Source organism: Coturnix japonica, chromosome 12 (genome assembly GCF_001577835.2).
Source record: "Coturnix japonica isolate 7356 chromosome 12, Coturnix japonica 2.1, whole genome shotgun sequence".
In the NCBI taxonomy this organism is placed as follows: Eukaryota; Metazoa; Chordata; class Aves; order Galliformes; family Phasianidae; genus Coturnix; species Coturnix japonica.
Genome location: NC_029527.1, coordinates 2,254,466 through 2,267,234, shown reverse-complemented (window position 1 = coordinate 2,267,234; position 12,769 = coordinate 2,254,466). Strand labels below are relative to the sequence as shown.

Sequence of the window (12,769 nt, the reverse complement as noted above, 5' to 3'; positions counted from 1 at the left end):
CACAGGAAAGCAAAGGGACAGTAAGAACCATGGCAAGAAAAATATTTTTCCAACATAATTAACACCTATCCAACACTGGAAATATAGAAATCAGTTTTTATCAATTCTTACAGATTTCACATAGCACACAAGCTTCAGGAAACATTAAATTGGACTGTTAAATTCACTGAGCCATCAAGCTCTTTATTTTATTTTCCCATTCCTTTCTATATTCACTTAAGTAGCTTACATGAATATTTTCTGTTCATCTGTTTATTAAGTTACTGCTAGAAATATTTGAGAACTATAGTTAAAGTGTACAAATATTCTCTATTTATATGCATGTGTGCATACACACACACTCACACACGTTATGCAAAAGCTAAAGAAACTCTGCAGGGAAACAGTGCCAAGGAAAAACTCAATTGTAGCTTTTTCTATAAACAGAACACATCAAGTGCTTCAGTGAATAAGCACAGACAACTGAATCACAGAGCTCCTTCCATAAATGAGCCTGGTCTGTAATGCTTTTTACTCTCTATGTGGGTGTAGGTATAAATAAATGTGACATTAAAGAATGAGTATACAGGCAGAAAAATGAATTAGCTTTTCAGAAAGCAAAAAACATGAATAATGGAAGTGTAACTTCTGGTGTTTCAGATTTAAAACCAAAAAAGGCAGATTGCTTCAGCTGAAACATCACTTGTGATTTAAAATCTCTGCTATGAATAACTCAAAGTCTTTTCACTCATTGTTCCAGCCACAGATTTGCTGACATTCTGCTAAACAGACCTTGACTATTTTTGAAGAACAATTTGATTGAATTTGAGAAATCTATCCGACACTCTGTTGTGAGCATATACACAAAGATCATTTACTAGGTTTTTAAAATGCTAAAGCTTGAAAAAAATAAAGATCTCTGCATCCATTTTTGTTTTTAAATCATCTAGAATGCAGCAAGTGTCATACACAAATAAAAACCCCCAGCACACAAAGCTTTTATTCGGACTAATCCTTGCAACCTTCAGTTGTAGCATATAATGAAGTGCGTGACAGCCTGTTTTCTTATATATAAATAGGATTACGTGGCTCTTGAGAAATGCATGAGTAGTATACTCAGTTATTAACACGTCTTTATTGCACCTTTATCTCAAGGTACTACTTCACACACCTAGTTAGAGTACCTAGACAAAGTACCAGGCAACTGCATAATTACATTTATACATTTGTATGATTTTAATGAAACACTTCAGCTGTGTGCTTAATCTCTGATAGGACAATTTATATACGCACAGGAAGCTGCACCGCTTCTGCTCTTCAGTTTTTACTGCTAAAAGTACATACTGTGTACTTCTACCAACAGAAAAAGAAAACTCTCCCCTGCTTCTAAAATGCTAATATAAGCAGCAAACAAATCTGGGTGCTATGCAGCAAGTGTTCTGTAACTACTTAGCAGAAAATTAATAGGACTTAACCATACAGATACCATTCAGCACTCGTTGGGTCACCTCAAATGATTAGCTGCAGTAGCAGGCATGCCAGCCTGAGCAGTATTGTCTTATACAAACAACTGGAGACATTTTCAGACAAAAAGTCTCCATTCAACACAACACCTTCAGTCTGTACCAGCCTGGAAGGAAGAAATAAAAGAGCAGGCACTAAGTACTGCCAGGTTCTTTAGGTCACCTGCTCAGCTTGTCAAGTCCGGAGTTTTCCAAAACCAACTGTCTTCTTACTCCTAAGAGTCAAATGCCTATGAGCAGCCCTACCGGTACACATATAAACAGTAAACTAGAAGAGATTTAACACTAATTTCAAAGAAATCCTACCTTAGTGCATCAGCTCCATAACTATTTACAATTGCCATTGGATCAGGATAATTCTTCTTCCTTTTGCTCATTTTTTGGCCATCGCTGGAAAATATCAGAAAGCAGAAATAAATTCACAGAATTCACACAATAAATAAGCAAGTAAAGAATTCCTTCAGATGCAGCTTGGATTTTTCCTGTCCTACTACATCCTTGATAACAAAGACATAACGCAGCAGCACACCACTTCGCTTGTGACTGTTAAACAAATGCAAGCATCAGAAGACATATCTAAAGGACCCCAAGTTACATATTCAACCAGTAAATCCATCTTCCCTGGAAAAACGGGGGGAAGCCCACTTGTTTTAAGTCACCCAGCAGCAAAATAAGATGTAATTTTAAATAAAAACTACATTTTATTCCCTTTTATTTTCCATCTACAACTACACTTCTAATCTCATTTGCTCTGCAATCATACTGTTTGTTTCCCATCCCTTCCTATCCTGACTTGCTACCCATTTTCTCTCTCTAGAAAAGATAAATCCTACTGGAAAGCAGCAAGTGCAACACACAGCTGAGATGTATAAACCTCATGCTCTTGAGTTCACGTCAGGTTTAATTTACAATTCTCAGGGACTTAAATGAAGTATTCTTTTAACACAAATCAGCTTGGGAAAGAACTTATACCAACCTGGCAAGAACTAGGCCATTTACAATTACATTCTTGAAAGGAGGTCTTCCAAAAAGGGCAGTGGACAGCACCAGCAAAGTGTAGAACCTGAAATGAGACAACGTAAGTGTGACTTTAAATACTCTCAGCTAGAATTTGCGCACCATTCATTATGACTGAAATTCTCATCACACTGCTGTTGTACCCTGTCAAACATGAAAATTACATATGTGGAACATACTTAAATGGAAGAAGTTGGTCTGCACATTCCAAAATAGTTTTATCAAAAGATGTTACATGCAATTGGAAAAGCTGGCATCTGTGGGTCTGCAGCTCTGCAGAGGTTGCTGGGTACATTACTGCATACACAGCTTACATGACAGCTCAGATGCTTATCCCTCAGACTGGCTTTTAACTCTCAAAATTACCACCATTCACACTGCAGGATACAAATTCTCTCTGTTAAACTGCACTGTAATTGCATGAAATTCAACAAATGCTTCTCCACCTGCACACAAAAGCACCATCTCCCTTCATTTTTATCCTTCTGAAGAAAACCCCTGAACACAAATACCTAAACATTTAGGCTGACGATCAATAATACCTCCCAGCCTACAAAGCTGACAGTTCATTACAACCACAGTGATACTTCATTATCTAAAAGCACTTCACTGGCCAATTCCCATCAATTTCTGCAAAACAGGCACAAATTCTCATCATTACTGCAGGTGTACTTTCAATTAAAAAGAACAAAGTAGAACCAATAGAAGAGACTTCAACACTGCTTGCCTTCAGAAATCTGCAGTTTCTTCACGATCATGCCAATCATCTGCCCTATACAACATTTTTGACGAGAGTAAACCAAGATTGTTTGCTAGCATGTCACCTTCCAGCAAAATTTTCAGCATCAAGCTTCAGAACATACTAAGAAAAAACATCATAACTTAGCTATGTAACACTAGAGGATCATCCAGATACAATAATTTGCTGGATACAGGGCAACATTGCAAAAATTGTGACACAGACTTACCATCCTCGGGTTTGGTCAATGCCTTCAGCAATGAAGTCAGCAGGAAAAGCATCTTCAAGTTGTTTTTTGTTTTCAAATGGATAATGCACTTGTGCATAAGGCATGCTTCCACTCTCAAACCAGCAATCAAAAACTTCAGGGACCCGGTGCAAATCGCCTTTGCCACAGCGTGAAGGGATGGTTAAATGATCAATACTATGGGAAAGACAAAGACTAAGTCTAAACAATAACAAGAATTGGCACAAAAAGTTAATATTATGTTTGCATATTAGACATGACAGGAGGCTTTAGTTTCAGTGATTCTTCTACAGGCACATCCTTTGACATCTTCTATAACTTAAAATTATTTAAGAGATTTTGTATTAACAGAGTCTAGGACAGAAGAAAGAATCACACACGCTTATGTTGGAGGGGACCTTAAAGATCATTTAGTCACAACCCTCTGCCACAGGCAGGGATGCCAACCACTGCATCAAGTTGCCCAGGGTCCCACCCAGCCTGGCCAGGAATGCCTCCAGGGATGGGGCACCCACAGCATCTCTGTGCAGCCTGTTACAGTGCCTCACCACTCTGAGGAAAAAATTTCTTCCAAAAACAAAAGTTGTTTCTCTTTTTTCCCAAATCCTGGGCATTGTTTCACATAACCATTCAACTACTTCTAACAACCAGCGAACAGTCCGTGACTGACCTTTCCCGATGGAGATCGGTGACTTTCACTCCTGACAGCTCTTCCAGTTCCGCCATTGAACCAATACAAACTACCTGTAAGAGACAGAACAATCAGTCTGTAACTTGCACTTGGTAGCACCTTTTTTTCCCTCCTGGAGCAAATGAAGGAGTTCATGTAAAGAAACCAGCAAAAAGCTTCAACAACAGATTTTATATCAACATCATGAAATGATGATGAAAGAAATGATTCTGAAAAACTAGGAGGAGAAGGAATTTTTTTCTTTCTTGTTGCAAGCTTAAATCATTTGCTCTTCCAAGCACTTATGACCTCTAATTGACTCGCGCACTGCCATCTTGTTATGGATTTTGGGTCCAATCCCTTTTGCTATCAGTGCAATATACAAGTGCCATGGAAAAAAAAAAAAAGATTTTTGACACACATCTGACAAGGAGGAGTTCAATATACCAACACAAAGAAGCTGTAAGTAGGCTGGAATTTTTTCACATAAAGGAACTTGCAAGATTGTTCTTGAATAGAAGCAGTCAGCAAGCTCAACTTCTACAGCTAGTCATAAATATATGTATATGAATACATAGTGAAATCATGAGTATCCAAAAGGTTTTCGTTTACTTAATTCCACAATGCTGTCATGAATTGCAGAGATGATAAAAAGCAGTTTGATTTGGTTCTTAAGCCATGATTTTCCCAATCTGATTCAACTGCTGATCTGCATTACTAATCAGTCTTCTCACATTATTTTTGAACTGTAGATTTTTTTGTTATTTACCTGGTTTATTTCTCCATAGGAAGTAAATACCCCAATGATTACGATAATCAAGTCTGCAGTCGGTACAGCGACCCACGCAGGGCAACTGATTCCAGCTGGAAACATCCCTTTACCAACCAACTATTTTTTAATCTTGATTAGTTTGTCATTCACCATGTGACCCCATAAACATCAGTACGAGTCAGAGGGCAGTGGGTGCTTAGTTCAGTACTGCTAGCAGAAAAAAGGCTGTGGGATTTTAAAATCATTAATTATTTATTAACTGCAGCATTGGTAAAAAAAAACACCCTCAACACCACAAATGCTTCATCTTGCAAACCCCAATAACTGACAATACAGCATTTACAAAGCACATTCTGGGTAAAAAGCTGCCCACTACTTGTTTTCACCAATTCTGTCAGTACTCAAGTAAGATTCTCAGCATCAGGCTGAATAAACACTCAGAGGTCAGCAAGGCACGAAGCAAGCAGAGTAGGATTTGGGGCTGCTCAACCATGTTTCAGCATCATTGAAACTTAACATGAAATCAGAGGTCAAAGTTAAATACTTACAAGACATTCATTAGCACTTTACTTATGTAAATTAGGTCTCTCCATGTAAATCAGAAGAATAAAACCATCTTGTAGCAGTCTTTAATAAGCGTTAGCTTTTATTAGTTCCCTATTTCAGCTCCATTAAGTACCAATAATCCAAGAATGGTAACTGTTCATAGAAAGAAATAAGCCCATGAAGTGCATTGCTGCTCCACTGAGGCATTCTGGGATCTTTCAAGATAACCTTCTAAATACCAGTCATTGAAAAGAAATGACTGCTGAGGTCAGCTGAAAGCCATGTTCCTAAAGCAGCCTCCAAGCAGACTGGGAACAGCTCTGAAAGAGTTCCCTCCCACTTCAGCAGAGCACAGCTGGAATCCTTTTGTTCCAAATCTGTAATGCAGGACTGGAGTGCCCAGAGCAGAAGATGTCTCACAGGTGAAGCGAGTGACAAGCAATGAAATAACCCACAAGAATTCCTGTTATATCATAAAGTATTTCACATTATGATTTGTAGTCAAGTCCTATAAAGTGGACAATGTCTACTTTATAAGCTTGTTGCTTCACTGAAAAATAAAATTACCCATTCCAAGTAAGGGGAGCTCCTACACTGAGAAAAGCATTAAGATTTGGGAGCTTAAAACATTAAACTGCAAAAATGTGGTAACAGTCAAAAGCTTTAAAAATTAAATTCCATTATGCATCTACCTGATAATTATACTAAAATAAAAAATAAAATATAAGCTAAAATAAAACTGTGGGAAACCAGGTATTGATTTGTAATAAAATTCACTTTAGTACCAATTAATTCACCTTACTATGCATTAGATAAGAAACTGTTACTACTTCTCCAAGATTTAATATGTACAGCATAATTGCATGTGACAAAGTGTTCTTTTGAGAGCAATACATGAAGAGGAGCTTCAGCAATCTCATATGACACTAGACTGCACTAAAAATGCTGTGAGGAAACCGCCTGTATGAGAACAGATGTCACATAGATACAAATACAGTGAGGACTGATGGAACACTTAATAGTTTTAAAGTTATACCTAAAAAAAGGAGTTCATACATAAAGCTTGAAATTTAGCCTGGTCTGAAAACCATACTCAACTACTGAACCATATATGTCATTCATCTCTGGAGAACACAGAAACATATGTAATACCTACAGCTAAAAACAACACATATACTGCTGTTTCTATCATTATTCAAGAGCCTGAAGCCCTAAGGAATATATGCAGTTAATTTCCAAGAAGAGGTCAGTCTTATAACCTACACGTTATACCATTATACCAAATCTACAAAGACAAAAAACTATCTATGCACACAGGGAACAGGACATAAAATGTGATATCATTAGGAGCATGGAGTGGAAGTGTAGGAGTAATGCATCCTTTACAGAGTCTTTTCAGCTGTAGAAAGAAATCTCGAGGCACATCAGCACAAAACTGAAAGCCTTTCCTCCATCTAAAGAAAACCATTGTAGTGAACACAGCACTTCAATTTTAGCATTGATTCAAATCTTCTGGGTCTAAACTGTCAGCCCTCAAATTAAACTCTGACCATTATAAGGGAAAACAGAAGCACACTTGGTTTACTGGTAACTTACAAGCACACTCACAGCATAAATACCACCCAAATGCCAAGGCATGAGGAACGTTCATCGTATGGGTCTAATGGAACTCGTCTGTGTGGAAAAATGAGGGGAAAAAAAACTTTTTGCACTGAGAAACAATTTTTTTTAACTTGCTATCTTAACACTAAGGAAATGCTATTACCACAACTGTCTGCAAGTATTCACTTGAGCAGTGAAGATCCATTCCCAGCTTTACTGTTACTTGCTTTCATCATTTCTCTTGATTTGCCTTTTTTACTTCCTGCTACACTCACACTTGTAGCAGCACCAATATGTATTTTCATATCTCTGCAATGTTGGATTTGCTTTTACACCTTCAGCAATTCACTTGGCTTCAAGTAACAGAGTAGCACGATTTCAAAAATGCACTGAGAAGACTGACTAAAAGAAAAATAAACCTCTTCCTCGCCATTTTCTCAATGCATTCCTATTCCGTCAGCTTTCTCGTCACAGAAAATTCTTCCAGGAAAGATAAGATGAATGTTAACATTGGAGAAAAAAGTAAGAAAGATTTCTTACCGTTTTCAATCAAAAGCAATGGAAACATACAAATGCATGCACAAGTACATAAGCATATATTTACCACCCATTATAGATACACGTTCCATTAAGATACAATAAGACTTTACACTGTGGCTGCTGCAGTCTTTCAAAATTAGCAAGAAATGCATAAAACAGAGAGATATTTTCTTCTGAATGGAAGCTTTTGTTTTCCTACCTCTTCAAAATCATCACTGACCCACAGTGGGATGGGTGTTCCCCAATACCGGTTTCTAGATATAGCCCAATCTCGTGCATCTTTCAGCCAGTTGCCAAAACGCTTCTCCCTTACGAAATCTGGAACCCTGATCCAAAAACAAGAGAAATATCAGTTTACCATTATATTCAATCAACAAGGAAACTAATAAGAACATGAGTATTTAATTTCATCCACAAAACAATTCATTTCAGAACGCTGCGGAAATGGGAGCACATTCAAGATAGCACAGTGGCTATTGCAAGGCTTATGAATTCACTGCTCAAGCAGGAATAACATTACTTCTGCCCTTCTTTGATCTTGAAACAAGCTATCGATGTCAAAGTCATGACATTTATTTTATTCTACAATGAGTCAATGAAGATATGAGTAACAATGGACCCTACAAATATATACAATGTCCAAAAGCTCTCAGGATAGTCCAGCACTGGAAAAATCATGGCTGCTCTCTGGAGGTTTGAGAAGTCTTGAGTAATGACATTAAAATACATCCTGCATTACACGTGGGCAGCCTATTCTGGGCACTGCCAGGTTCTGTGACATGTTAAAAGCTAACCTTTCATCCTATGAAAGCTCAAAGGTTAACATGAGAATCTGATGTCTACCAAGCTTCTCTGATGTGCTAATTGCCCTCATGGTTTAGTGAGGAACTGACTGCCTTTTGCAAGCAAATAATTAATTATATATATAAAGATTATATAATAGATAAGTGAAAGCAGTGCTTTTGAGGCCTCTTCAACCTTTTCTCCCAGCACCAAGAGAGTCATGAAAAAAAATGTGAGCATCACTTGGAAGAATCTACTGACATCAATGCAAGCTGCTCTATCAAGCTTCCCCCATGGCGATGCCATGTGGAGGTCTGAAGACTTCTTGATGCCAACAATGTCAATGGTAGATAAAAACTAGTCATATAGAATTCATTAAATATCACTCTGAAGGTTCCACAGCTCCAGTAGTTATTTCTAGGTCTCATTTTTACTGCAGTTACCTTCTAAATGCTTCTAAAAGTAAAATATATCATAGAAATGCTCTTAAACTCAGCAATTAACATTTCACAGAGTCCTTACGCAGCCTTGAAATTCAGAAGCACATGCAGGTTTTCAGAATTTCTTAGAGCAGGGCTCATTTTTATTAACTTCTCTGTAGTGACCTTAAGAGACCCTCTCCCCCAGCACCAGTGGAAACTGCACGAAGACCATTAGCATTTGCCTAACATTCCACTAATGTGGAAAACTTCCCTATACATCACTTCTAAACTAGTTTCCATTTTTCAGAAGTTGTTAGACTCTGATTAGCTGAAATTATTAGTCCCATTTAACATAGCTAGAGGCAGAAACAATCCCCCAGCGACATTCAAACACTTGGAGTTTCAGCTCTGCTTCCTCAAAACACACAAGAAAAATTAATTTGATCCCCAAAGTGGACATTAACCACAAGAAGGCACGTGGTGTTATCCCTCACTTTCTCTGAGCTACAAAAACCACAATTTACCTCTTCTGGTAAAATTGCCTGACCCTGCTGACAATTTTTAGCAGAACATAAAACACAAACCACTTCACCTACTACGAACCACATTTGAAACCATGATTTGTTACCACTTTAGAGGTGCAGTACAGAAATAACACTGACATAGCCATAAAACACTAGGAAAAGAGCCTGCATCTCAAATACATCTTGAGCTCAGCACTCAAAGAAAATGTTACTTAAAACAATTTATTCTGACCACCATAAAGTCACCACCCAGACATGGCATGGCAGATACAGCCAACAGAGAACGACTTCACTAGACAGTCACCCAGAGCAAACCCTTTCAGTCATGTATTCCTCAATCCTAGAGCCTGTTCCTTTCATTTAGTTAGACTTTGTTCAGCCACAGCTATCTCAGCGTGACCTGACTTTAAAACAAATAAATCAGTCACAAAAGCATAACCCTAACCAGAGGAACCCCCACGTTCTACTCTGCTGAGAAGATAAAACAGCATTCCCAGCAATGCTATTACTAACCTGATCACTGTGCTACTGCAGCTCTAGCATCCCTTTAAGAGTTTGGGGGTGGCTATTCTCTTAATTTCTTGGTAATTTTTAACAGATAACATCTTGCCAGGTATGTATTATTACCAAAGGAAGCTTTTATCTATTCTTCCATCTACATTCTGCAGTAAGATGTTACTTGGCTAAGGAGAGCAAGGGCGCATAACACGGAGAGAGAAGCTGCCCTGCAGTTAATTCTGCTCCCTTCCTTCCCAATGCTGTAACTGAACAAACTTGGCCTCATCCTGAGACAGCTCTGCACTGCAATAGATCTGACAGCACACAATCTTCCTTATAATCCCCAGCTAATTTCTCCATCTGAATTCCCAAGTACACTGAGAACAGAATGGTGACTTTGAGGCTGCGATAAAACCATAAATCATTACTGATGCTGATTCCAATTTCAAGAAAATTTGGGCTAAGTTAAACCATTTGCCTCAGTCCAAAAGCTAATGTAATCCCCTGAAAGAAAATGGCTGCACAAATGCAGAAGTACAGATGCTGAGCTCTGTGCACAAGGTATCCTCACAGTGTGGATGTTTAGGAGCTTTAAGGAAAAAAACAAATACACAGAAGGCCACCCACACCAACAGTCCTACTTTACAGCAGAAAAAGATACAAAAAAGCCCTTTGCCATATGCCAATACGCATGCTTTCTGCGTTTATCCGGTATCTGCCACTAATGTCCTTCAGCTGAAATGCAAAACTTTCAGGTTTATACTGAAAAGTTCACCTGAATCTGCAGTTTGGGATGACAAGGAAGGTGACAAGTGCATGCAGAGCAACTCACCGCTAATGGCACTGAATAGATTCAGACCTCAGAAAAGGTCAAGCTTCAGCAGCAAACAGTTCTAGAAGTTTTAGCAGAAATCAAAGCAGAGACTTCACTTCTAAAGGATTCCTGCTGCAGCCCCAATATCATACTGTTTGAAATGTTCCTTTTTTTTCCCCCCCCAACTGGCCTACAATTCGTGTTGGCTTTGACCTTCAAATTTCTCTGCAAAATGACATGGACAGGATTTTGTACTTCCTTCTCCAACATTTAGCAAGGTTGAGGAGGCTGCTGCCTCAGCAGGCTGTGAAGCTCTCAGTTCATGCTTTCAGAACAGTGTGGGATAATGGCTGTTCCTACTTCTTGGCACCCAGGACAGTGTGCTAAATAAACTTAAAGACACAGACATGGCAGCAGTTGAGAAGTGCATAGAGCTGAACTTCAATACTTATTCCTATGTGTTCTGATTTGTCAAATAATAAACTGACTGAAGGAAATCAGTTTCAACTTGCTTCAATGTAAATCTCTTACTCTTCTAACATAAAAACTCCAGCTTAACAAATTAGAGATGACAAAAATTATTCATCTGCTCTAGATATGAATGTACATTTCTGATTGTTCTCATTTGATCTGAGAATTTCTGCTAAATTCATGCACTGCTAAGACTCCCATGCAGTGAGCTCCTTCGTCCCTTCTCAGTAGCTACTCTTTTTCTTAGTGTTGAATCAAGACCCTACATGATAAACTAAATAAGACGAAGACTAATATAATTTCAGACCCTGAACTGCATTTACTAGCATACCACAAGAGAAAAACTTGACCTACAAAGCCTATGTCCTACAGAGCATTCAGAGTACACAAGCAAGTGAGCATGGATTTGATTTGAACATTTGAAATTAGCTGAAAAACAGTCCCAAGAGAGTCAGACTGATAAGCAGAAAAACAGCAAGAATTAGGAAATCCTATGACAGATCAGCATCGATGCCTTTGGTTCTGAGAAGGTGGCCCCCAAATTATCCTTTCATTTGGCAGGAAAGATAGTAGGCAACCAAGTTGCAACAGCAAAATCAAAGCTGGCTAAGTAGTTATCTCACATCATTTCATAAAAATACGTAAAGTATCTTTAAATCCATAACAATACCTGTTTTTTTATTTTCTTTATTAACTGATCCTTAGAAGACTCAGTGTCTTCAGTTCCATTATGCTAATCTGCTCTTATAACAAGCACCCTTCAACATGCCCTCAAGTTGATTCTTAACGGTTTCTACTTCAAGGAGATAAAATAAAGCAACTATTTGTGCCCTTTTAACACGCTAATTAGTAGCAATACTATATCATAAACCTAATTAAAACTCCCGGGTTCAGGGTTGGGGAAACAGGGAGGAAGGGGGAGCAAAGAGGAAAGGTCAGCTGCCTGCAAAGCTCATTTCCCACTGCAGCAGACAGTTTCTCCTCCCCAGTTCATGAAATCTTATTATAACGGTGCACAGCCACACATCCCAGACAAGGTAGGGTTGCTTCCATCAGTATAAAATAATTTTCTGCCTATGTGCTGCTTACATTTGCTAAATTAATAGTGTTCTCAATCATTTTGATATACCAATGTTTTTCTGCAGTCTTTTATCATGGTTCCCATAGCAACAAACACTTTAGCGTGAGACTGCAATGCTGCTGCAGACTGCATCATAACCATCCTGTCAGCAGCACACAGCTGCCTGACAAGTCAAGATTAAGTGAAGCCACAACCTCCAGTTCTGTGATACATTTACATTTTAAAAAGCCTGTTATCTTATTTGTATGACTCAGACAACATGCTAATTGCTATAAAAATTCTTAACCTTACCTATGAAGGTAAAAGTCCCAGTATTCTGAAGCTGGAGAGGTAGGAAGCTTTTGCCGTAGCTCTTGCTGCAGTTTCCCATGGAACATTCTGACTTCATGGTTACTGAGTACTTTTATATTTCCAAGTTTTTAGTGCCATATATTTGCAACCTTTTAATGGTGTCAGACATTTAACATGCTGCACATGTGGATGGATTTACCAGCTGTCTAAGCACAACTGCCTGGTGAACCAACATTTGGAGTTTCTGGCT

The 12,769-nt window shown here is 38.4% G+C and overlaps 1 protein-coding gene across 2 annotated transcripts in view; it reads right to left on the bottom strand.

The window, feature by feature from the left end:
* The window catches only part of IARS1 (isoleucyl-tRNA synthetase 1), a 68,658-nt gene that overhangs the window by 27,280 nt on the left and 28,609 nt on the right, over positions 1-12,769 (bottom strand). For both annotated transcript variants that reach the window (XM_015874662.2, XM_015874661.2), the window contains exons 15-19: positions 7,835-7,961; positions 4,176-4,249; positions 3,488-3,682; positions 2,479-2,565; positions 1,809-1,892 (exon numbers count right to left, since the gene is read on the bottom strand). In XM_015874662.2, coding sequence (XP_015730148.1) covers positions 1,809-1,892; positions 2,479-2,565; positions 3,488-3,682; positions 4,176-4,249; positions 7,835-7,961 — 567 coding nt within the window. The remainder of the gene's footprint in view (positions 1-1,808; positions 1,893-2,478; positions 2,566-3,487; positions 3,683-4,175; positions 4,250-7,834; positions 7,962-12,769) is intronic.